This window comes from Microcaecilia unicolor, chromosome 7 (genome assembly GCF_901765095.1).
Source record: "Microcaecilia unicolor chromosome 7, aMicUni1.1, whole genome shotgun sequence".
NCBI classification, from domain to species: Eukaryota; Metazoa; Chordata; class Amphibia; order Gymnophiona; family Siphonopidae; genus Microcaecilia; species Microcaecilia unicolor.
In genome coordinates, this window is record NC_044037.1 from 137,118,661 (window position 1) to 137,145,025 (window position 26,365).

The following is a 26,365-nucleotide window of genomic DNA, read 5'->3' on the forward strand; positions in this document are numbered from 1 at the left end:
GTCCGCCCAATTGTTTGTTTCTTTTGATCCCAATAGGAGGGGAGTGGCTGTAGGGAAACGCACCATATCCAATTGGCTAGCAGATTGCATTTCCTTCACTTACGCCCAGGCGGGGCTGGCTCTTGAGGGTCATGTCACGGCTCATAATGTTAGAGCCATGGCTGCGTCGGTAGCCCACTTGAAGTCAGCCTCCATTGAAGAAATTTGCAAAGCTGCGACGTGGTCATCTGTCCACACATTCACATCTCATTACTGCCTGCAGCAGGATACCCGACGCGACAGTCGGTTCGGGCAGTCAGTTCTTCAGAACCTGTTTGGGCTTTAGGATCCAACTCTACCCCCCGAGGGCCCTGTTTGTTCTGTTCCAGGCTACACTCTCAGTTAGTTAGTAAATTTTTTAGGTCAATCTCAGTTATGTCCTCGCCGTTGCGAGGCCCAATTGACCATGGTTGTTGTTTTGAGTGAGCCTGGGGGCTAGGGATACCCCATCAGTGAGAACAAGCAGCCTGCTTGTCCTCGGAGAAAGCGAATGCTACATACCTGTAGAAGGTATTCTCCGAGGACAGCAGGCTGATTGTTCTCACAAACCCGCCCGCCTCCCCTTTGGAGTTGAGTCTTCCCTTGAAGTGTATTGTTTTGCTACATACTGGACTGGCCGGCTCGAGCCGGTTTCGGGCGGGAAGACGGCTGCGCATGCGCAGTGCGCATGGGCGTGCGAGGACTAGCAAAGGCCTTTGCTAGTAAACTTTCCGATGGAGGGGGCTGCCGAGGACGTCAACCCATCAGTGAGAACAATCAGCCTGCTGTCCTCGGAGAATACCTTCTACAGGTATGTAGCATTCGCTATACTGCTTATCCCAGAAATAGTGGATTTTCCCCAAGCCAATTTAATAATGGTCTATGGACTTTTCCTTTAGGAAGCCCTCCAAATCTTTTTTAAACTCTGTTAAGCTAACCGCCTTTACCAAATTCTCTGGCAACGAATTCGAGTTTAATTACATGTTGAATGAAGAAAAATTTTCTCCAATTCGTTTTAAATCTACTACATTGCAGCTTCATTGCATGCCCCCTAGTCCTACTATTTTTGGAAAGCGTAAACAGACGCTTCACATCTACCCGTTCAACTCCACTCATTATTTTATAGACCTCTATCATATCTCCCCTCAGCTGCCTTTTCTCCAAGCTGAAGAGCCCTAGCCGCTTTAGCCTTTCTTCATAGGGAAGTCGTCCGATCCCCTTTATCATTTTTGTTGCCCTTCTCTGCACCTTTTCTTTTTTTTTAAATATTTATTTATAGTTTTAACATTTGGAAACACAGTACACAGCTATATATTAGTTCTGTAGATACATGGTTTCAAAAAACAGCATAAAGATTTCAAACATCATCTAAAAACATCAACTGAACTGTTATACACCTCTGCTTAGATTATCCATGTCCCCCTCCTTTTAAATCCTCCCACCCCTTGTCATATTGGGTGTGCAACAGGTCTTATATTGCAGTAGTTGCTTTCCATTTAATATATGGATCCCATATTTTATGGTAATGTATGATTCGACCGTTTCTCATGGCTGTAAGTTTTGACATTAGTTGTATTCTATCCAATCTTTCCCGGACTGTGCGTACCCCCGGAATCGTGGGTTTCTTCCAAGCTGAGGCAATGACCAATTTGCCTGCCACAAAAAGCTGAGTGGCAAAGCTGTGCGTAAGTTTTTTAATCCCTGGAGGTTTAAAGTGTAGCAGACAGCTTTCCACCCCCATGGGATATATCTGATTCGTCACTTCACACAGGAAACCCCCCACCTCGGTCCAAAACTTTTGAGCATGTTTACAGGCCCACCGCACGTGAAACATATCCCCTTTTATCTCACATTGCCTCCAACAGTTACCAGAGCCCTTTTTATATATTGTGGCTAGCCGATGAGGGGTGTAGTACCACCAATATAGCATCTTGTGCCCGTTTTCTCTGCACCTTTTCTAATTCCACTATATCTTTTTTTGAGATGTGGCGACCAGAATTGAACACAGTATTCGAGGTGCGGTCGCACCATGGAGCGATACAAAGGCATTATAACGTCCTCATTTTTGTTTTCCATTCCTTTCCTAATACCTAACCTTCTATTTGCTTTCTTAGCAGCAGCAGCATACTGAGCAGAAGGTTTCAACGTATCATCAACGACGACACCTAGATCCCTTTCTTGGTCCGTGACTCCTAACGTGGAATTTTGCGTGACATAGCTATAATTTGGGTTCCTCTTTTCCACATGCATCATCTGCAATTTATACGCCCAGTCTCGTAAGGTCCTCTTGTAATTTTTCACAATCCTCCCTTCAATTTAAATTTGTGTCATCAGCAAATTTAATTACCTCACTAGTTACTCCCATCTCTAGGTCATTTATAAATATGTTAAAAAAGCAGCTGTCCCAGCACAGAGCCGTGGGTAACCCCACTAAACTACCCTTCTCTATTGAGAATACTGACCATTTAATCCTACTCTTTTATTTCTTTTAACCAGTTTTTAACCCACAATAGAACACTACCTCCTATCCCATGACTCTCCAATTTCCTCAAGTCTTTCATGAGGTACTACTACTACTTAACATTTCTAAAGCGCTACTAGGGTTACGCAGCGCTGTACAATTTAACATAGAGGGACAGTCCCTGCTCAAGGAGCTTACAATCTAAAAGACAAGTGAACAGTCAGTCCGAAAGGGGCAGTCAAATTGGGGCAGTCTGGATTACTGAACGGTAAGAGTTAGGTGCCGAACGCAGCATTGAAGAGGTGGGCTTTAAGCAAAGACTTGAAGATGGGCAGGGAGGGGGCTTGGCATAAGGGCTCAGGAAGGAGCATAGGGTGAGGTGAGGCAGAATGAGCGGAGCCTGGAGTTGGCGGTGGTGGAGAAGGGTACTGAGAGGAGGGATTTGTCCTGTGAACGGAGGTTTCGGGTGGGAACGTAAGGGGAGATGAGGGTAGAAAGGTAGTGAGGGGCGGCAGACTGAGTGCATTTGTAGGTAAGAAGGAGAAGCTTGAATTTAATGCAGTATCTGATTGGAAGCCAGTGAAGTGACGTGAGGAGAGGGGTGATATGAGTATATCGGTTCTGGCGGAATATAAGACGTGCAGCAGAGTTCTGAACAGATTGAAGGGGGGATAGATGGCTAAGTGGGAGGCCGGTGAGGAGTAAGTTGCAGTAGTCAAGGCGAGAGGTAATGAGAGCGTGGATTTCGAATTTTGCTGATGTTAAAGAGGAAGAAGCGACAGGTCTTGGCTATCTGCTGGATATGCGCAGAGAAGGAGAGGGAGGAGTCAAAGATGACTCCGAGGTTGCGGGCAGATGAGACGGGGACGATGAGGGTGTTATCAACTGAGATAGAAAGTGGAGGAAGAGAAGAAGTGGGTTTTGGTGGAAATTTAATTTAATTTTTGTTATATTTGTACCCCGCGCTTTCCCACTCATGGCAGGCTCAATGCGGCTTACATGGGGCAATGGAGGGTTAAGTGACTTGCCCAGAGTCACAAGGAGCTGCCTGTGCCTGAAGTGGGAATCAAACTCAGTTCCTCAGGACCAAAGTCCACCACCCTAACCACTAGGCCACTCCTCCACACACGTTGAGCTCGGTCTTGGACATGTTCAGTTTTAGGTGGCGGTTGGACATCCAGGCAGCAATGTCGGATAAGCAAGCTGATAACTTTGCCTGGGTCTCAGCGATGATGTCTGGTGTGGAGAGATACAGCTGGGTGTCATCAGCATAGAGATGATACTGGAAACCATGAGATGAGATCAGGGAGCCCAGGGAAGAGGTGTAGATTGAGAAGAGAAGGGGTCCAAGGACAGATCCCTGGGGAACGCCAACATATAGCGGGATGGGGATGAAGGAAGATCCATGAGAGTGAACTGTGAAGGTGCAGTGGGAGAGAGAGGATGAGAACCAGGAGAGGACAGCGCCCTGGAACCCAAATGAGGACAGTGTGGCAAGAAGTAAGTCATGATTGACCGTGTCAAAAGTGGCGGATAGATCGAGGAGGATGAGGATGGATTAGTGGCCTCTGGATTTGGCAAGGAACAGGTCATTACGGACTTTAGAGAGTGCTATTTCTGTCGAGTGTAGAGGGCGAAAACCGGATTGAAGTGGATCGAGGATGGCATGAGAGGAGAGAAAATCAAGGCAGCGGCTGTATTTTGGAGAGGAAGGGTAGGAGGGAGATGGGGCGGTAGTTGGAGGGACAGATAGGGTCAAGTGATAGTTTTTATTTATTTATTTATCATTTTTCTTAATTACATTCACATTTATCACATAAATGTAAGAAAATACAGAAATTAATATAAAAAAGGAAAACATTTTCTCTCAAGAATATATATTTACATAATTGTCCACAATTGGAAGATCCAAGATCAGGAAAACAATCTTAAAGAAAATAAGAAAAACTCAAAATGGTTAATCTTACATTTTACATTTTCTGAGGGAGGAAGGTTAATCGGTTATTGCAGCCGGTACAGTGGTAACAGAAGGAAGTTGCTGCAGAGGATTCTTCATCTGTTTCCACAAACTCTTATAATTTCTTAGGTTCAAACAAGTAATAAGGAAATAAAACACAAGGGAATTGCGCTAGGAAGGTCCCACCTAGGGCAATGATTCTTGGCTTAAAAGCCAAGACCTCACACCTCCCAGTCTGCGATTCCCTTGATGCGTCAGGAAATATATGCATCTTTGAACCCAAAAAACTATCAACCATGTATCGGAAATACAATTTCAAAACATTGTTCCTATCTAAATCAAAGACGAAAGTCACTAATAATAACTCTATCTATAACTTCTGAATTACAAAATATCAGTTAAACTTGCATCTCTTTGATGAGGGAGTTAAGGGTGGCGAAGAGACGACGGGGGTTGGAGCTGAGAGAGTTGGTCAATTGGGTGTAATAGTCCTGTTTGGCAAGGAATAGGGAGGAGTGGAAGGAGGATAGCATGAATTTGTAGTGAAGGAAGTCTGAATGGGTGCGAGATTTCCTCCAGAGGCGTTCAGCAGATCGGGCGCAGGAGCAAAGATAATGGATGCAAGGGGTCAGCCAAGGCTGGGGATCAGTACGCTTTGTCGGACGGGAGGTGGATGGTGCGAGGGTGTCCAGTGCAGAGGAGAGAGTGGCATTGTAGGCGGAGACAGCCTTGTCGACAGACTCGGAGGACATGACGGAGGGGAGGAGATTAGAAATACTAGAGGATAGGGTGGGAGGGTCAATAGCCTGGAGATTCCTGGAGGTAGTGGTTAAAGTTGGACGGGCTGAGGGGGGGCGGGGTGAAGAAGCGTGAAGGTGATCAGGTGATGATCAGAGAGAGGAAGAGCTAAGGCGCAGAAATTGGAGGAAGAGCCGGAAGAGGAGAGGACGAGGTCAAGACAATGGCCGTTTCGGTGAGTAGGGGTGGTGGAGCATAGCTGGAGGTTGAAGGAGGATGTTAGAGTGAGGAACTGAGAAGCGTGAGGGTCGGATTGGTCATCAACGTGTATGTTAAAGTCTCCGAGAATGAGGGACGGAGATGAGGGTTCAAGAAAGACAGAAAGCCAGGCATCGAAGTCGGTGAGGAAGAAAGAGAGGGATTTATTAGGGGGGCAGTAAATGACTGCCACTCTGAGTGGCAATGGGTAGAATAGCCGGATGGAGTGTGCTTCAAAGGATGAGAAGCAGTGAGACTGCGGTAGGAGGAGGGGTTGGAAACTACAGGAGGGTGAGAGTAGTAGCCCGACGCCTCCACCGCGGCCAGCTGGGTGGGGAGTGTGGGAGAAGAGAGAACCTCCATGACAAAGGGCCGTGACTGAGGCAGAGTCGTCAGGGGAGAGCCAGGTTTCAGTTAGGGCGAGCAGTTGAAGGGAACGAGAGATGAAGAGATCGTGGGTGAAGGGCAGTTTGTTGCAGACCGAGTAGGCATTCCACAAGGCACATGAGAAGGGGAGGGAAGAGGTGGGGAGGATGGGAATAGAAACGAGATTGGAGACATCACGGAATCGTTTGCATGGATAGGAGGAGGACAGGTGAGGGGGGCCTGGATTAGGATTAATGTCTCCCGCAGATAGCAGGAGGAAGAGCAAGAGAGTGCGGAGGAGGGAGGGGGAGGTCCAGCGATGAAGACGGGGTGCACTTAGGAGGAATGGTGATGGGTTAATGGCAGGAAGGAAGTGTTGAAGGTTAAGAACTAGGAAGGAGGAGGGGGACAAGAGAGATGGTGAGGTGGTGAGGGATGGGGGTGAATAGGGTATTGCCGTAGCGAGTAGGACGGGAGGGGACGTGGGTGGGCAATGAGTTCCAGGGGTAGAGGGGAGGGGAAAAAGATTAGGAAGGGACAGGGCAAGGAAGAGAATGTGGACAGGGGCCATGCGTAGTGATTGCGGTGTAACAGGTGTATGTGTAGTGACTGAGGTGAGAAGCAGAGCGGAAAAGCTGGATTGGAGGCTTGGAATTGGTGGAATTGATGGACTGGAGAGCAGGTAAGTCATTGGTTGACAAGTTAGCAAGCAGGCAAGTAAGGCAATGGCTGCCAAGCTAGCAGGCGGGCTGGAACAAGCTGGTGCAGATGGACAGGAACGAGCAGGGAGAAGCTGGACAGCAGGTAAGTCAATGGCTAACAAGTTAGCAGGCAGGCAAGTAAGTCAATGGCTGAGAAGCTAGCAGGCGGGTTGGAGCATACTGGTGCAGAAGGACAGGAATGAGCAGGGAGAAGCTGGAGCAAGCAGGGAGAAGCTGGTGCAAGCAGGCTGGAGCAGATGGACTGGAACAAGCTGGTGCAGATGGACAGGATCGAGCAGGGAGAAGCTGGAGCAAGCAGGCTGGAGCAGATGTACTGGAGCAAGCAGGTGTACTGGAGCAGGCAGTCTGGAGCAGATGGACTGGAACAAGCAGGGAGAAGCTTGTTCAGGCGGACTGGAGCACGCTGCAGCAGATGTACTGGAGCAAGCAGGCTGGAGCAGGTGTACTGGAGCAAGCAGGCTGGAGCAAATGGACTGGAACAAGTAGGGAGGAGCTGGAAAAGGCGGACTGGAACACTGGAGCAAATGGGAAGCTGGATCGGCGGACTGGAACAAGCTGGGATCATGCAGACTGAAACGAGCTCGGATCAGGCGCGGATTAGGTGGATCAGGCGGACTGGAACAAGCAGGCTGGATCGGCGGACTGGAACAGCTTGGATCGGGCCGACTGGAACGAGCTCGGATCAGGCGGACTGGAACACGCTAGAGCAATTGGACTGGAACAAGCAGGCTGGAGCAGATGAACTGGACAAGCAGGGGGGAAGCTGGATCGGCGGATTGGAACAAGCTGGAATCAGGCGTACAGGAACACACTGAAGCAGATGGACTGGAACAAGCAGGGGGGGAAGCTGGATCGGCGGACTGGAACAAGCTGGGATCAGGCGGACCTCTAGGCAGCCGTCATCCATAAACAAGCATGTAAGCCACAGTGTGTAGCAGGATCTATTCTGCAAAGTGCGGGTTGGTTTTCTCTTTAATCACTGCTGCAATCGCAAACAGCCCAGGCACCAGAGGTAGCCACTTCCCGGCACCGCGCAACAAGCCCCACGCGGGCAGCCCCTACAGGCGGCAGGGACCAGGCCCATGCAGCCACAGACACCACTCACATCCACGTGGACGGTTCGCCGATCTGCCCCATTCCACTATCCGCCAACACTGGTTGTCGGCCGGGTGCAGTGATCCTCATGATTGAGCGTTTCAGAGTGGTCACACCTGATTTTAGGACCCTCTTCAGCTGCTAACCGTACGAGATGTGGAGGTGTGGACCGTCCGCAGCGCTACACTCAAGCCCGATCCGCATCGACCACGGGACCGCCCGCCCAGAACGCCGGCCACGCACTGCCAAGGAGCAACCACCCCCGGACACCCAAGCCGCCTGCGACCACAGGTGACTACTTGAGGTGAAAACTTCTTCAATTTTCTGACCTCTGTAAAGAACAACTTTCCAGTAGCCAAACCTCGTGGCAGGTCTGATGGGTTCAGCCTCGGAGCTGTTATCAGGAGTTTAGAAAAGACTGCTACTTGAGGTGAAAACTTCTTCAATTTTCTGACCACTGTAAAGAACAACTTTCCAGTAGCCAAACCTTGTGGCAGGTCTGGTGGGTTTGGCAAGCCCAAATATCTTGAAACTCCCACGCTGCGCCGGTCACAGGCTCAGCGCTGCGGTCGGCTCCGTTAGTCACCAGGTAAGGGCTCACAGGCTTCGCAGTGCTGGGTAGATGGAGCAGTTGCAACCGGGTCCCCACAGGAACCCCGAGTCGCTAGTTGTTTGGGTCCTCAGAGTCCACACGGTCTTTCTTTGTGTGCCGCGTGGTTTGGTTTCACACTGACCATGCTGGTAGAGTGATCCGGGCAGGAAAGTTGGTTTGAAGTTGGGTGGCAGTCCAAGTCCGCGTATAGCGGCTAAGGCTCACCCTCGTTGAACGCTGCAATCAGAGACCCGGATCGTTCTCGGCCAGGGGAGTTACAGTCTGACCCACCCGACTGATGAGAGTCACACTCGGTCTTGGTCTCGTGTCACCCCCGTCGGGGTGCGCCGGAGTCACGGGGTCCCGTTCCGGGTCCCCTAGATGTATAGATGGCGGCGAGGTCGCAGCTAGGTCACAGAGCTGATCGGTACTGCCGATGTTCGGCGGTTTCAGCGGAGCTCCTCACTGTGCGACCTTCCTAGTCGGCCATCTTTGTCAAACGCCTTCTGAAAATCCAGATACACAATATTGACCGGCTCACCTTTATCCACATGTTTGTTCACCCCTTCAAAGAAATTTAGTAGATTGGTGAGGCAAGATTTCCCTTCACTAAATCCATGTTGACTTTGTCTCATTAATCCATGCTTTTGAATATGCTCTGTAATTTTATTCTTAATAATAGTCTCTACCATTTTGCCTGGCACCGACGTTACTCACCGGTCTATAATTTATGTTCCCCCTGTCTCTGTTTAATTACCTAGCAGACCTCACATAGTCCCAGACTAATGTACCCAGCCTAGGCACTAAAGAACTCCACAAACAGAAGGACACAGGGATTCTGTAAACATGAGAAAATAGCTGTCAATGTTTGTTAGCTCACTTACCAAAAGCCTAGATTAGTACAAAATCATCACAGGGCATATATCAGACACTTGTTTCTCATATTGGGAGTGCAGAGCTCCGTGACACACAATGGGTGCCTTCAGCATCTTCTGTAGTCTGCGGGGCAATGCCTTAGCTACTAGCCTTTAAATACATTTCTTGTACCATTGATCCCTATTAGGTTTTCATTTTCTCACTGCCAGCCTTTGCATATTATCTGTTGATAACTATGACTTCACATGTTTCCAAGTTCCAAGTATCAACATCTTTGCTAATTCACATTTTTTCAGGTTCTCCTTCAGCCCCCCCGGATGTTCTTATGACCTACTGTTATTTGCTTTTACCCAAAACATCTTTGCCCACAAAACTCTGGGTATTGTCTTGTTATGTCTGTCCACCTGTTACGAGAACAGATTGTCTTCCTCTGTCAGCGTCTCAGCTGCTTAATTCAGCATTTTGTCACAGTGACATTATCTGACTCAGACATGGTCTTTGATTTTTAGAGGCCTAATCTGAGCACTAAACCTGGCTTGGTCTGTATTTCACTGAAGGCAACTGATAGCATTTTTCTACAGATTATGTGAATTTGGGGGGTGGGGGAGGCAAGAATAAAGGAGGAAGTATTGGGAGGGAAAGAGTGGCATTGTGCGGAGAGGGATACAAGATATGAGAATTGTTCAGTCTTCTTGAGCCATGATTGCCCACTCCTTCCTGAGATAAAGCAGACATCAAGAATAGAAACAGGTTCTTCTCATAGTGGGTGACGCCAATCCGCATCGACTGGTCCGGTATTTACCAGAACTAAATGAGAGCTTTGTGGAGTGTGAGCCATGCTCCACCACACATGCACGAGGTTCCAAGTTCCAAGTATCAACATCTTTGCTAATGAGTTCACATGCTTTCAGGTTCTCCTTCAGCCCCCCTGGATGTTCTTATGACCTACTGTTATCTGCTCTCTGGACTTAAAGGATGTGTATTCTTGCGTCCAGATACCTGCAGCCTACCTGGAAGTATCTTTGGTTTTGGATGAGAACACATCACTTTCAGTACCGCATGTTACCTTTTGGCCTCGTGTTAGCTCCCCAGGGTCTTCACCAAATGTCCAGCAATATTTGTAGCATCGCTACGCATATTGGTAGTCTATGTATCCATGATTGGCTAGTGAAGAGCACCTCTTAGGGGGGTGCTCAGGAGTCAGTGTGGATGACTATTCGGGTGCTCGAGCGACTAGGGTTCGTTTTAAACTACTTCAAGTCCCATCTTCGCCCTGTCCAGCGATTGGAGTTCTTCCGAGTCCTACTCGATACTCAGATGGTTCAAGCCTACCTCCTGCACACAAGAGTGGACAGTCTAGTCCTGCACCTCAGCTGGAACCCCATGGTCCAAGGTTCGAACTTCTCAACAGGTCACACCTTGGCAGATGTTGAGATGGGCCACATGACTTCCACAATGTACATTACACCCATGACACAACTTCACATGAGGTAAGCTCAGTGGACCGTAGCTTCTCAGTGGTATCAAGCCAAGGGGAATCTGGAAGATGGCATCCTAGTGTCCCCAAAGCTTGTACGCTCCCTTCAGTGGTGGACCATTCGATCCAATTTGACTCTGGGACTTCCATTTCAAATTCTTCAGCCACAAAAATTGCTGATGACAGATGCATCTCTCCTGGGATGAGGGTCTCATGTAGATGGGCTTCACAATCAAGGAGCTTGGTCCTCCTAGGAAACAAATCTTCAGATCATTCTCCTGGGGCTCTGGGCGATCTGGAACACTCTAAAGGCTATCATTCAAAAATTGTTTTCATCCAAACAGACAACCAGGTTGCAACACCAACAAAAATGTGCAATTTACTTCCTCAGCAAAACTTAGAGATGGATTATTTCATCACTTGCCTGGATCCAATTCCGGGAGAACAACCAGTAGATTGTATCCTGTCAAACTTTGCTCCCCTCATCATTGATTGTTACCCAGGTGATTCATAGATTTTCCAATTCCTATTGCAAACTGAATATTTGCCCTAATCACTTAACTAAAATTCGCACCTGACCGCTTTATTGCAGACCTAACATTTCATCTAAACTACATGTGTCAACAAGGTTTCTTCCCTGTGGATCATGGTAACATCTTACTCACTCCAATACCAAAGGACACCAAGAAAAAAAGCAATGATCTCACAAATTACCGCCCAGTTGCGTCTATCCCACTTTGTTAAACTGATGGAGAGCATGGTGACGAAACAACTTAATGACTACCTGGATAAGTTTTCTATATTACATGAATCACAATCAGGATTCCGCCCCCTTCATAGCACTGAAAATGAGCTAATCACTCTTCTGGCCAACTTCAAGCAGGAAATATCCTTAGGCAAAAGCATACTTCTCCAATTTGACATGTCGAGTGCTTTTGACAAGGTAAACCATAGCATTCTAATAAACCTTCTTGATTACTTCGGGACTGGTGGAAACGTACATAGATGGATCAAGGGCTTTCTAACCTCTAGAACATATCAAGTTAAACCTAATTCAAACATTTTACCACCGTGGAAAGCGGATTGTGGAGTCCCCCAAGGTTCACCATTATCCCCAACACTCTTCAACATAATGTTGATCCCTTTGGCCAAGTCCTTATCCAATCTAGGCCTTAAGCCGTTCATCTATGCAGATGATGTCACAATTTACATTCCCTTCAGACACGACCTGTCTGAAATCACCTATGAAATAAATCTTGGTTTGAACACCATGAACTTGTGGGCAAATTCTTTTCAACTGAAGCTAAACACTGAGAAAACGCACTGCCTTATCCTTTCATCTCAACACAATAAGCTCAAACCTTCAACCTTAAACACCCCAAATCTTACCCTTACTATCTCTGAGAGCCTAAAAATACTTGGTGTTATAATCGATCACAATCTAACACTCGAAAGCCAAATAAACTCCACTACAAAGAAAATGTTCTTTTCATTGTGGAAACTTAAACGGATAAAACCTTTATTCCCGAGAGAAATATTTCGTAATCTAATACAATCAATCGTATTATGCTACTTAGACTACTGCAACGGAATATATGCAGGGTGTAAAGAACAACTTACAAAGAATCTACAGACTGCCCAAAACATAGCAGCCAGATTAATCTTTGGAAAATCCAAATTCGATAGTGCTAAACCCCTTCGAGAGAAACTGAATTGGCTTCCAATTAAGGAACGTATCATCGTCAAAATCTGCACCCTAGTACAGAAAATTCTTTACGGAGTAGCCCCTGGATACATGACAAACCTAATCAATTTACCTTTTAGGAATATATCCAGATCATCCCATTCATACTTAAACCTCCACTACCCTAACTGCAACGCTCTCAAATATAAATCCATTTATGCATCCACCTTCTACTTTTATAAGTACACAACTATGGAATGCACTGCCAAAAGCTGTGAAAACAATCCACAATCATCTTAATTTCAGGAAATCACTCAAGACCAGCTTATTCAAAAGGCCTACCCCAAGGATCCAACATAAGTCCCTATATTCTGTAACACAGCAAATTAATAGATTGTATTGACCACTTTTACCCTTTCACCTTTTGCCCTTATACCCCGTTTTTTTTTTTTTTTAAATCTCCCTGTCCTCTATACTGTTACCTGTATAGTTACCGGATTGGCGACCTGCCTTTACGGTTTGATGTTAGCCGCACTGAGCCTGCAAATTGGTGGGGAAATGTGGGGTACAAATGTGTTAAATAAACAAACAGGGGGGGACACCAGATCATGCCTTCTGTGTCAGGAGGCCGTCCAGATGTGACAATGGGCTTGCCAGCATGGCATTTTCCTTTGAACCACTTATCTGGCGGGCAAAACAATACCCTTGCCAACAGAGTGAGAAGGGTAATGCAACATCACGAGTGGTCTCTCAATTTGGGCATAGCCCGCAAGATCTTTCTCACATGGGACACCCCTCAGTTGATCTTTTTCCCACTTGGATCAACCACATGGTCCCTCATTTCCGTTCAGGCTTCAGGCCTAAGACAGGCTAATGTCAGATGCCTTTCTCCTCAACTGGGGGACAGGTGTTCTGTATGTGTAACTTCCCATACCTCTAGTGGAGAAAACTTTGTTGAAACTCAAGCAAGACCACAGAACGATGATTCTGATTGCGCTGTACTGGCAGCGGCAGATATATTTTCCTCTTCTGGAATTATCCTTCGAAGAATTGTGGAGATGGGAGTGTTTTCCGACCCTCATCACGGAGAAAGAGGGGTCACTTCTACATCCCAATCTCCAGTCTCTGGCTGTCACAGCTGCAATGTTGAGACCCTAGAATTTGCTTCCTTGGGTCTCTTGGAGGGTGCCTTCCAGGTCTTGCTGGTTTCCAGGATAGATTCCACTAAGAGGTGCTACTCTTAAATGGAGGAGGTTTGCCGTCTGGTGTGAGAGCAAGGCCTTAGATCCCCTTACTTTCCCTACGTGTACCTTCTACACTTATCAGAGTCTGGTTTCAAGACCAACTCCGTAAGGTTTTATCTTGGTACAATTAGTGCTTATCAACGTGTAGAAAGTAAGCCCATCTCTAGACAGCCTCTAGTTCATTTCATGAGAGATTTGCTTTTGTCAAATCCCCCTGTCTAATTTCCACCATTGTCATGGGATCTCAACATCGTTCTCATCCTGCTGATGAAAGCTCCTTTTGAGCCACTGAATTACTGCAATCTGAAATACTTGATCTGGAAGGTAATTTTCTTTGTGGCTATTACTTTAGCTCATAGAATCAGTGAGCTTCAGTCCTTAGTAGTGGATGCATCTTATACTGTTTCATCACTACAGAGTAGTCCTCTGCACTCTTAAGTTCCTGCTTAAGGTGGTGTCTGAGTTCCTTCTGAACCAGTCGATTGTCTTGCCAACATTTTCCCCCGAACTCATGCCCATCCTGGATTGCAAGAGAGCATTGACAGGACCCCACAGACAGTCCACCCAGTTTTTTTGTTTCTTTTGATCCCAACAGGATGGAGGTCGCAATCGGAAAACACACCATTTCAATTTGACTGGCAGATTGCATTTCCTTCACTTATGCTCAGGCTTGGCTGCCCTTGGAGGGTCATGTAATGGCTCATAATGTCACAGCCATAGCCGCATCGGTAGCCTCTTGAGGTCAGTCTCCATTGAAGAAATTTGCAAGGCTGCAATGTGGTCTAACGTTCACATCACACTACTGCCTTGACATGACATTCGGTTCAGGCAGACAGTTTTGCAGAATCTGTTTGGGGTCTAGAATCCAACTCCACCCTCTTAAGCCCGTTCTGTTCCAGGCTGCACTCTAATTCAGAGCCCAATTGACCAATGTTGTTTTTGGTGCGCCTGGATGCTAGGGATTTTGCACTTGTGAGAATATAGAAGCCTGCTTGTTTTGTAGCAGTTATTCTCCGAGGACAAGCAGGCTGCTTGTTCTCACTGATGGGTGACGTCCACGGCAGCCCCTCCAATCGGAACACTTTCTAGCAAAGTCCTTTGCTAGTCCTCGCGCGCCGATGCACACCGAGCATGCGCGGCCGTCTTCCCGCCCGAACCGGCTCGTGTTCGTTAGTCTTTTGTCCGCGCTCGGTACGGTCGTGTTTGTGCCGTTCGGGCCCCTTAAGTTGACCCTCGCGCGTCTTTTTGACTTCGCTTCTAAAAAAAAAAAATTGGATTTCAGAAAAGGGCCTTTCGGTCTTTTCCCCTCCCCATATTTCCAGTTTTTTGCCCCGTTAAGTTTTCTTTCGTTTTCGGGGTAGGCCCTTTTGAGGCCTCGGGTCGAGTTTTTTCTCCCCCTCTTTTTGGTGCCTTACCGCAATTACGAGTTTCGATTTTGCCGGCATGATTTTTCCGCCCATGTCATCGAAGTTTCCCAGCGGCTTCAAGAAGTGCACCCAGTGCGCCCGGGTAATCTCGCTCACTGATAGGCACGCGTCGTGTCTTCAGTGTCTGGGGGCTGGGCACCGCCCGCAGGCCTGTAGTCTTTGCGCCCTTTTACAAAAAAGGACTCAGGTAGCGAGATTGGCCCGGTGGAACGTGTTGTTCTCGGTCTCTTTGTCAGCATCGGCACCGGGAGTATCGAGTGCATCGACAGCGTCAAGACCTCCGACCTCGGCGATTGCATCGACCCTCTGCATCGTCGGGGCCGAAACATCGGAAGTCGGCGTCGGTGGTACCGGGACCTCCACTAGTGCTGATGTCGGACGGTGGTGCTTCGACTGGAGTGCAGGTGAGGGCTGTCCATTCCCCTGCTGGTGGCAGTGAGCCTTCGGGTGGGTCTCCCCCTACCCTGAGGGCTCCTGCGGTACAGCCTCCCTGAGACCGACCTTCTTCGGCCTCGGCCCCCGAGGAAGCGACGGCTGGATTCTACGTCCTCCTTGTCGGTACCGGGAAGTTCCGGTGACATGCTTCGTTTGAAAAAGTCAAACAAGCATCAACACCGGTCTCCTTCCCGCATCGGTACCGAGAGCTCTGGGTCGCCGAGGGAGTCGGCACCCAGTAGGCATCGGCACCGGGAGGACTGCTCACCCTCTGTTCAGGAGGTGTCGATGCGCTCCACCTTGGACAGCCCGGAACAGCTTCCACGCCCGGAACAGACTCTGACTTCGACGCCTGGATCGGCTTCCATGTCTTTCTCCACAGCCGCCCTGCACGAGAGTCCCTGGGCCGTTCTCCCAGAGATCCTGGGAGAGCTGTTGCGCCCTTACCCTCCGGTACCGGGGGTGCTTGCGCCACCGGTACCGTCTGGCCCCTTGCCCGGGGTGAGGTCTCCGACATCGGTGCCGCTTGCCTTACCGACTGCGGTCGCCTCCCAGGAAGGCTCCCGACGACGTCGGCGGAGGGAGCTTCGCCGGTGCGGGCGAGGGAGTCTACCTCTCGACGCTCACACCGTGGCCGTGTTTCCACGGAGTTGAGCCGGGCACGGCTTCAGACACAGGTTCGTGAACTTGTGTCTGATACCGATGGTGAGGCCTCGTGGGAGGAGGAGGTGGACATCAGGTATTTCTCTGACGAGGAGTCTGATGGCCTTTCTTCTGATCCCACTCCCTCCCCTGAAAGGCAGCTTTCTCCTCCCGAGAGTCTGTCTTGCTGGCGAACTGGACCAAGCCTTTAAGTAATACCCACATTCCCAAGAAGATCGAGTCCCAGTACCGGATCCATGGGGACCCAGAGCTGATGCGCACTCAGTTGCCTCACGACTCTGGAGTTGTGGATTTGGCTCTAAAGAAGGCTAAGAGTTCTAGGGAGAATGCTTCGGCGCCCCCGGGCAAAGACTCTAGAACCTTAGACTCATTTGGGAGGAAGGCCTATCATTCCTCTATGCTCGTGGTCAAAATTCAGTCTTACCAGCTCTACACGAGCATACATATGCGGAACAATGTGCGGCAGTTGGCGGGCTTGGTGGACAAGCTCCCTCCTGAGCAAGCCAAGCCATTTCAGGAGGTGGTCAGGCAGCTGAAGGCGTGCAGAAAATTCCTGGCCAGAGAGGTATATGATACCTTTGATGTTGCGTCCAGGGCCGCTGCTCAAGGTGTGGTGATGTGCAGACTCTCATGGCTGCGTGCCTCCGACCTGGAGAATAGGATCCAGCAGCGGATTGCGGACTCACCTTGCCGTGCGGACAATATTTTTGGAGAGAAGGTCGAACAGGTGGTAGAGCAGCTCCACCAGCGGGACACCGCTTTCAACAAGTTCTCCCGCCGGCAGCCTTCAGCTTCTACCTCCACAGGTAGACGTTTTTATGAGGGAAGGATGACTGTTCCCTACTCTTCTGGTAAGCGTAGGTACAATCCTCCTTCTCGACAGCCTGCGGCCCAGGCTAAGCCCCAGCGTGCTCGCTCTCGTCAGCAGCGTGCGCCTCAGCAAGGCCCCTCGGCTCCCCAGCAAAAGCAAGGGGCGAGCTTTTAACTGGCTCCAGCAGAGCATAGCCGACATCAACGTGTCAGTGCCGGGCGATCTGCCGGTCGGAGGGAGGTTGAAAGTTTTTCACCAAAGGTGGCCTCTCATAACCTCCGATCAGTGGGTTCTTCAAATAGTCCGGCAAGGATACACCCTCAATTTGGCCTCAAAACCTCCAAATTGTCCACCGGGAGCTCAGTCTTGCAGCTTCCAGCACAAGCAGGTACTTGCAGAGGAACTCTCCGCCCTTCTCAGCGCCAATGCGGTCGAGCCCGAGCCATCCGGGCAAGAAGGGCTGGGATTCTATACCAGGTACTTCCTTGTGGAAAAGAAAACAGGGGGGATGCGTCCCATCCTAGACCTAAGGCCCCTGAACAAATATCTGGTCAAGGAAAAGTTCAGGATGCTTTCCCTGGGCACCCTTCTCCCCATGATTCAGGAAAACGATTGGCTATGCTCTCTGGACTTGAAGGACGCCTACACGCACATCCCGATACTGCCAGCTCACAGGCAGTATCTGCGATTTCAGCTGGGCACACGTCACTTCCAGTACTGTGTGCTACCCTTTGGGCTCGCCTCTGCGCCCAGAGTGTTCACGAAGTGCTTGGCTGTAGTAGCAGCTGCGCTTTGCAGGCTGGGAGTGCACGTGTTCCCCTATCTCGACGATTGGCTGGTAAAGAACACATCCGTGGCAGGAGCTCTGCAGTCCATGCAGATGACTATTCGCCTTCTGGAGCTACTGGGGTTTGTGATAAATTACCCAAAGTCCCATCTTCTCCCAGTACAGAGACTCGAATTCATAGGAGCTCTGCTGGGTTCTCGGACGGCTCGGGCCTATCTCCCAGAGACGAGAGCCAACAACTTGTTGTCCCTCGTCTCACGGGTGCGAGCGTCCCAGCAGTTCACAGCTCGGCAGATGTTGAGATTTTTGGCCACGTGGCCTCCACAGTTCATGTGACTCCCATGGCCCGCCTTCACATGTGATCTGCTCAATGGACCCTAGCTTCCCAGTGGTTTCAGGCTGCTGGGGATCTAGAAGACGTGATCCACCTGTCCACGAGTTTTCTTAAATCCCTGTATTGGTGGACGATTTGGTCCAATTTGTCTCTGGGATGCCCTTTCCAAATTCCTCAGCCACAAAAAGTGCTGACTACGGATGCGTCTCTCCTGGGGTGGGGGGCTCATGTCGATGGGCTTCACACCCAGGGAAGCTGGTCCCTCCAGGAACGCGATCTGCAGATCAATCTTCTGGAGTTACGAGCGGTCTGGAACGCTCTGAAGGCTTTCAGAGATCGGCTGTCCCACCAAATTATCCAAATTCAGACAGACAACCAGGTTGCCATGTATTACATCAACAAGCAGGGGGGCACCGGATCTCGCCCCCTGTGTCAGGAAGCCATCAGCATGTGGCTCTGGGCTCGCCGTCACGGCATGGTGCTCCAAGCCACATATCTGGCAGGCGTAAACAACAGTCTGGCTGACAGGTTGAGCAGGATTATGCAACCTCACGAGTGGTCGCTCAATTCCCGAGTAGTGCGCCGGATCTTCCAGGTGTGGGGCACCCCCTTGGTAGATCTCTTTGCATCTCGAGCCAACCACAAGGTCCCTCAGTTCTGTTCCAGGCTTCGGGCCCATGGCAGACTGGCATCGGATGCCTTCCTCCTGGACTGGGGGGAAGGTCTGCTGTATGCTTATCCTCCCATACCTCTGGTGGGGAAGACTTTGTTGAAACTCAAGCAAGACCGAGGCACCATGATTCTGATTACTCCTTTTTAGCCGCGTCAGATCTGGTTCCCTCTTCTTCTGGAGTTGTCCACCGAAGAACCGTGGAGATTGGAGTGTTTTCCGACCGTCATCACCCAAAACGAAGGGGCGCTTCTGCATCCCAACCTCCAGTCTCTGGCTCTCACGGCCTGGATGTTGAGAGCATAGACTTTTCCTCTTTGGGTCTGTCGGAGGATGTCTCCCGTGTCTGTCTTGCTTCCAGAAAAGATTCCACTAAGAGGAGTTTTACTTCTTTTTATGGAGGAGGTTTGCCGTCTGGTGTGACAGCAAGGCCTTAGATCCTCGCTCCTGTCCTACACAGACCCTGCTTGAATGCCTTCTGCACTTGTCTGAGTCTGGTCTCAAGACCAACTCTGTAAGGGTTCACCTTAGCGCAATCAGTGCATACCATTACCGTGTGGAAGGTAAGCCGATCTCAGGACAGCCTTTAGTTGTTCGCTTCATGAGAGGTTTGCTTTTGTCAAAGCCCCCTTTCAAACCTCCTACAGTGTCATGGGATCTCAATGTCGTTCTCTCCCAGCTGATGAAACCTCCTTTTGAGCCACTGAACTCCTGCCATCTGAAGTACTTGACCTGGAAGGTCATTTTCTTGGTGGCAGTTACTTCAGCTCGTAGAGTCAGTGAGCTTCAGGCCCTGGTAGCCCAGGCCCCTTACACCAAATTTCATCATAACAGAGTAGTCCTCCGCACTCACCCTAAGTTCTTGCCAAAGGTTGTGTCGGAGTTCCATCTGAACCAGTCAATTGTCTTGCCAACATTCTTTCCCCGTCCTCATTCCTGCCCTGCTGAACGTCAGCTGCACACATTGGACTGCAAGAGAGCATTGGCCTTCTACCTGGAGCGGACACAGCCCAACAGACAGTCCGCCCAATTGTTTGTTTCTTTTGATCCCAACAGGAGGGGAGTGGCTGTGGGGAAACACACCATATCCAATTGGCTAGCAGATTGCATTTCCTTCACTTATGCCAAGGCTGGGCTGGCTCTTGAGGGTCATGTCACGGCTCATAATGTTAGAGCCATGGCAGCGTCGGTAGCCCACTTGAAGTCAGCCACTATTGAAGAGATTTGCAAAGCTGCGACGTGGTCATCTGTCCACACATTCACATCTCATTACTGCCTGCAGCAGGATACCCGACGCGACAGTCGGTTCGGGCAGTCAGTGCTTCAGAATCTGTTCGGGGTTTAAAATCCAACTCCACCCCCCTAGGCCCATTTTTTATTCTGTTCCAGGCTACACTCTCAGTTAGTTGGATAAGTTGTTAGGTCAATCTCAGTTATGTCCTCGCCGTTGCGAGGCCCAATTGACCATGTTTGTTGTTTTGAGTGAGCCTGGGGGCTAGGGATACCCCATCAGTGAGAACAAGCAGCCTGCTTGTCCTCTGAGAAAGCGAATGCTACATACCTGTAGAAGGTATTCTCCGAGGACAGCAGGCTGATTGTTCTCACAAACCCGCCCGCCTCCCCTTTGGAGTTGTGTCTTTCCTTGTTTGTCTTGCTACATATGGGACTGACGAATACGAGCCGGTTCGGGCGGGAAGACGGCCGCGCATGCGCGGTGCGCATGGGCGCGCGAGGACTAGCAAAGGCCTTTGCTAGTGAAGTTTCCGATTGGAGGGGCTGCCGTGGACGTCACCCATCAGTGAGAACAATCAGTCTGCTGTCCTCGGAGAATACCTTCTTCAGGTATGTAGCATTCGCTTTCTCCGAGGACAGTGTGCTTTATATTCTCAGAGTCCCTCCCATCTCCCCTTGGAGTTTTCTTCTTTGTTATTTTTACTTTATTTTTTGCTGTGGTATTAATTTGAGGAGACTGCGTTCTTATGGCGGGGAGGAAGTTACTTTTGCATGCAGAGCTCATGCTCCAGAAAACTCTCATTTACCTTTGTTGAATACTGGACCTGGAGATGCAGATCGGCATCATCCATTTGTGAGAATATAAAGCCTTTTGTTCCTGGAGAATATCTTCTACAGGTAAGTACCTTCGCTTTTCTTTTGCCGTTACCAGAATATGAGCTTCTAAAAAGAAAAAGCCATATATTTAAAATATGCAAAATTATGCAGCTGTGCGTCAAATGTTTGGAAACTGCCAAACTGCTATCAAACTAAACAAATCAGTGTAATGTAATATCCATACTACCTTAGCTAGTTAAGTAAGTGTATACATCCAGCTATTCGGTTATGCAAAAACTTTAAAAACTCTTTCTTTTTTTGTTTTAGTGGCGGTTCTCGTAGAAGAGATTACTATGATCGTGGCTATGATAGAGGAGGTTATGATGATCGTGAGTATTACAGCAGCAGATCTTCATACAGGTAAGGAGCTTATACAGTTTTCATGAGACATTTTAGTGTTGAAATAGTTGTGGTTCTTACTGGCATAAGATCATAGAAAATGGGCCACAAGATCTGATTGTCTAGATATTCAGTATTAAGTCAGAAGAACTATATCAATATTGGTTAAATATTAATCAGAAACCATGCAGCATGCCACTTAGTAGGAAGAGGAGTGTGGTCAGAGCAAGTAAAGTAAAGATGTGGATAAAGGTGGTTGATGTAGTGTATCTAGATTTTTCAGAAAGCTTTTGACAAAATTCCTCATGAGAGACTCCTGAGAAAATTAGAGTCATGAGATAAAAGGCAGTGTCCGTCTGTGGATTTGGAATTGGTTATTGGACAGAAAACGGAGGGTAGGGATAAATGGCCATTTTTCTCAATGGAGGAGGGTGAACAGTGGAATGCCGCTTGGATCTCTACTGGGACCGGTCAATTTAACATTTATTAATGATATGGGAATGACAATTGAGGTCACTAAATTTGCAGACACAAAATTATTCAGCGTTATTAGAACATGTGTGGATTGTGAAAAATTGCAGGAAGACCTTAGGTAACTGCATCCAAATGGCAGATGAAATTTAATGTGGAGAAATGAAAAGTGATGCACATTAGGAGGAATAGTCTGAAACCTAGTTCTCCACGGACAAGCAGGCCATATGTATTCTCACACATAGGTAACATGGTCCTGCATTCCTAGTCCAGAGTTTATGACAAGCTGAAAAGGGCTTTGTGGAGCGCTGGACACACTCCACTGCGCATCCTTTTGGATAAGTCTCCTTATCCAGTCTTTACATGCTTTCTTTGTTCTGTTAGATTTTTTTTTTTTTTGGGGGGGGGGGGGGGGGGGGGGTGTAATCTTTGTCTCCCGGCTCTGCTGTTTGTGTGTGTATGTATGTATGTATGTGTGATAGAGATATATATATATATCTACTATAATAAAACTCACCCTCAACATTCTGAAGACAACGTTCTGAAGTCACTCAGTCACTCCCTGAAGGATTCGTCAGTTCATGGTGGTGAAGCCACAACACTGACCATGTCTCTCAGTCCTGCCCTCGCATGACGGACCAATCAGAAAAAACACACTCAACGTTCTGAAACACAAAGGACCATCACAAAACCGTTCCCAGGCAACGCTAGGCAACGTAAGACGGACCTATCAGAGGAAACTACGTGGCAATAAGGGAGGAGCATTCACCAGCAGAACGGCTCATTATCTGTGCAGCACGGAGAGCACAGAACCACTGCTGGAATGAGAGAAGAATATTCCTGCTGTGGGTATATGCAAAAATAGACCGGGGGGGGGGGGGGTAGGAAAGAAATTTTTAAATGCCTAATGCCGGTACTGAAGAGTGCCGGAGGGCCTATAGCACAGACTATATTTAGGTTCGCTTGACGTGGAGCCGGAGAACAGTGTGCACCTCACCATCTGGGATGTGGGCGAACAGGACAAGCTGTGGCCCAGCTGGAATGATTACTCCTTCACTGCCTAGGAATCGCTGGAGGCTGGCTGCCAAACTAACGAAACAACCGCACACCGACGCACCACCTCCATCATTCGAAAAGCATCTACTCTTTCTACAACAGAAATGCAAACTAATAATACAAAACAAATAAAGAATACCCGGTTTCTCACGCGGCTGCAGGTAACTCCCTACCCCCTTCCTCTTCCCCTTTTGCCGAAGCGACCAAGGATGTGCCCAACCATCCCCAGCCTCAGGCAAGCCGTCTCCCACCTCAGGGATTCTCCAAGCACCCGGAAAAAGACGGCACTACTTCCCGCAGCGCATAAATGTTCCAGCATTCCCCTGCAGCAGCCTGAAATGGACCGAACATAACGGATCAGCCCCCGACGGCCCGAGACCGTGCTCCTCTCCCGCCAACTTAAAACAACCATCCCCGTCCTCAGGCAAGCCGTTTCCCACCTCCAGGAGGCTAAGAACCCCAGCCCAACGGAAAAAGACGGCGCTGCTTCCCACAGCACATTTCACTTCCAGCGTTCCCCTACAGCAGCACTGAAACGGCCAAAAAATACCGACAGACCAAGAACGTGCTCCTTTACCTTCCGCCCATCTAGAACAACACTGCTGCCTCAGCACAACACAACCCCCCCCCCCCCCCCCTCCCCGGAAAAAACAATCCACCACTCAGCAAAGGCTGACCCCCCCTACAACCACATTTACATTTCACCAACAGAAAGACCCCCCTCCACAAACCTCCTTGACAGACAAAACCACACACACACAATACAACAGAAACACACCCTCAAAGCCACACACCAATCCATCCCACTTCGCCAGCACAGCACATCCCCCAACCCCCCACCCAAAAAACAAATAAAAAAAAAAGACACACATCAACAACCTGCACACACACCCCACCCTCACACACTCACACACACAAAATAACTCTGTGACACATACAGACAAAAAAAGCCACATGCTAGCGCCCGTTTCATTGGTTTCGGAAACGGGTCTTTTTTACTAGTATATGTATATATATTTATGTATATGTGTGTGTATATATATATATATACACACAGATGAAGTTAACCAAGTCGTTATGCTTCCTAATATGATTTGATAACCGCATTTTCCTTGTCATCTTCGACCTCGGCATCGACTGCATCGAGGCTTCTACCTCCTGCATCGTCGGTACCGAGACATCGAAAGGCTGCGTCGACGTCTGTGGTACCGGGACCTCCGCTATTGCTGATGTCGTCGGACGGTGGTGCTTCGTCTGGAGTGCAGGTGAGGGCTGTCCATTCCCCTGCTGGTGGCGGTGAGCCTTCGGGTGGGTCTCCCCCTGCCCTGAGGGCTCCTGCGGTACAGCCCCCCCCCCGAGATTGTCCTTCTTCGGCCTCGGCCCGAGGAAGCGACGGTTGGATTCTACATCCTCGTCGGTACCGGGAAGCTCCGGTGATATGCTTCGCTTGAAGAAGTCAAAGAAGCATCGTCACCGGTCTCCTTCCTGTCTTGGTAACGAGAGCTCTGGGTCGCCGAGGGAGTCGGCACCCAGTAGGCATCGGCACCGGGAGGACCGCTCACCCTCTATTCAGGAGGTGTCGATGCGCTCCCCCTTGGACAGCCCGGAACCGCCTCCACGCCCGGAACAGACTCTGACCTCGACACCTGCATCGGCTTCTCAGTCTTTCTCCACAGCCGCTCTGCACGAGAGTCTCCGGGCCGGTCTTCCAGAGATTCTGGGAGAGCTGTTGCGCCCTTCTCCGGTACCGGGGGTGCTTGCGCCACCGGTACCGTCGAGTGAGGCGACGGCTGGCCCCTTGCCCGAGGTGAGGTCTCCGGTATCAGTACCGCTTGCGGTACCGGCTACGGCTGCCTCCCAGGCAGACTCCCCGTCGGCGGAGGGAGCTTCGCCGATGCTGGCGAGGGAGTCCACCTCTCGACGCTCCTACCGTGGCCGTGTTTCCACGGAGTCGAGACGGGCACGGCTTCAGACGCAGGTTCGTGAACTTGTGTCTGATACCGATGGTGAGGCCTCGTGGGAGGAGGGAGGAGGACATTAGATATTTCTCTGACGAGGAGTCTGATGGCCTTCCTTCTGATCCCACTCCCTCCCCTGAAAGGCAGCTTTCTCCTCCCGAGAGTCTGTCTTTCGCGGCCTTTGTCCGGGAGATGTCTACGGTCATCCCCTTCCCGGTGGTTGTGGAGGATGAGCCCAGGGCTAAAATGTTTGAGCTCTTGGACTATCCTTCTCCATCTAAGGAAGCGTCCACAGTACCCATGCATCATGCCCTAAAAAAGACATTGTTGGCGAACTGGACCAAGCCACTAACTAATGCCCACATTCCCAAGAAGATCGAATCCCAGTATCGGATCCATGGGACCCAGAGCTGATGCGCACTCAGTTGCCTTACGACTCTGGTGTGGTGGATCTGGACCTAAAGAAGGCTGAGAGTTCTAGGGAGCATGCTTCAGCGCCCCCGGGCAAAGACTCCAGAACCTTAGACTCCTTTGGGAGGAAGGCCTATCATTCCTCTATGCTCGTGGCCAAAATTCAGTCTTACCAGCTCTACAAGAGCATCCATATGCGGAACAATGTGCGGCAGTTGGCGGGCTTGGTGGACAAGCTCCCTCCTGAGCAAGCAAAGCCATTTCAGGAGGTGGTCAGGCAGCTGAAGGCGTGCAGAAAATTCCTGGCCAGAGGGGTATATGATACCTTTGATGTTGCGTCCAGGGCCGCTGCTCAAGGTGTGGTGATGCGCAGACTCTCATGGCTGCGTGCCTCCGACCTGGAGAATAGGATCCAGCAGCGGATTGCGGACTCCCCTTGCTGAGCGGACAACATTTTTGGAGAAAAAGTCGAACAGGTGGTAGAACAGCTCCACCAGCGGGATACCGCTTTCGACAAATTCTCCCGCCGGCAGCCTTCAGCATCTACCCCCTCAGGTAGACGTTTTTATGGGGGAAGGAGGGCTGTTCCCTACTCTTCTGGTAAGCGTAGGTACAATCCTCCCTCTCGACAGCCTGCGGCCCAGCGCGCTCGCTCTCGTCGTTTTCCGACCGTCATCACCCAAAACGAAGGGGCGCTTCTGCATCCCAACCTCCAGTCTCTGGCTCTCACGGCCTGGATGTTGAGAGCATAGACTTTTCCTCTTTGGGTCTGTCGGAGGATGTCTCCCGTGTCTGTCTTGCTTCCAGAAAAGATTCCACTAAGAGGAGTTTACTTCTTTTTATGGAGGAGGTTTGCCGTCTGGTGTGACAGCAAGGCCTTAGATCCTCGCTCCTGTCCTACACAGACCCTGCTTGAATACCTTCTGCACCTGTCTGAGTCTGGTCTCAAGACCAACTCTGTAAGGGTTCACCTTAGCGCAATCAGTGCATACCATTACCGTGTGGAAGGTAAGCCGATCTCAGGACAGCCTTTAGTTGTTCGCTTCATGAGAGGTTTGCTTTTGTCAAAGCCCCCTTTCAAACCTCCTACAGTGTCATGGGATCTCAATGACGTTCTCACCCAGCTGATGAAACCTCCTTTTGAGCCACTGAACTCCTGCCATCTGAAGTACTTGACCTGAAAGGTCATTTTCTTGGTGGAAGTTAAGCTCGTAGAGTCAGTGAGCTTCAGGCCCTGGTAGCCAAGGCTCCTTACACCAGATTTCATCATAATAGAGTAGTCCTCCGCACTCACCCTAAGTTCTTGCCGAAGGTAGTGTCGGAGTTCCATTTGATCCAGTCAATTGTCTTGCCAACATTCTTTCCCTCTCCGCATTCCTGCTTTGCTGAATGTCAGCTGCACACAT

At 49.6% G+C, this 26,365-nt stretch overlaps 1 protein-coding gene across 2 annotated transcripts in view; it reads left to right on the top strand.

Annotated features, from left to right (window-relative positions):
• TRA2B (transformer 2 beta homolog) overlaps window positions 1-26,365 on the top strand; it is a 292,195-nt gene that overhangs the window by 198,934 nt on the left and 66,896 nt on the right. For both annotated transcript variants that reach the window (XM_030210189.1, XM_030210190.1), the window contains exon 6: window positions 20,992-21,084. In XM_030210189.1, coding sequence (XP_030066049.1) covers window positions 20,992-21,084 — 93 coding nt within the window. The remainder of the gene's footprint in view (window positions 1-20,991; window positions 21,085-26,365) is intronic.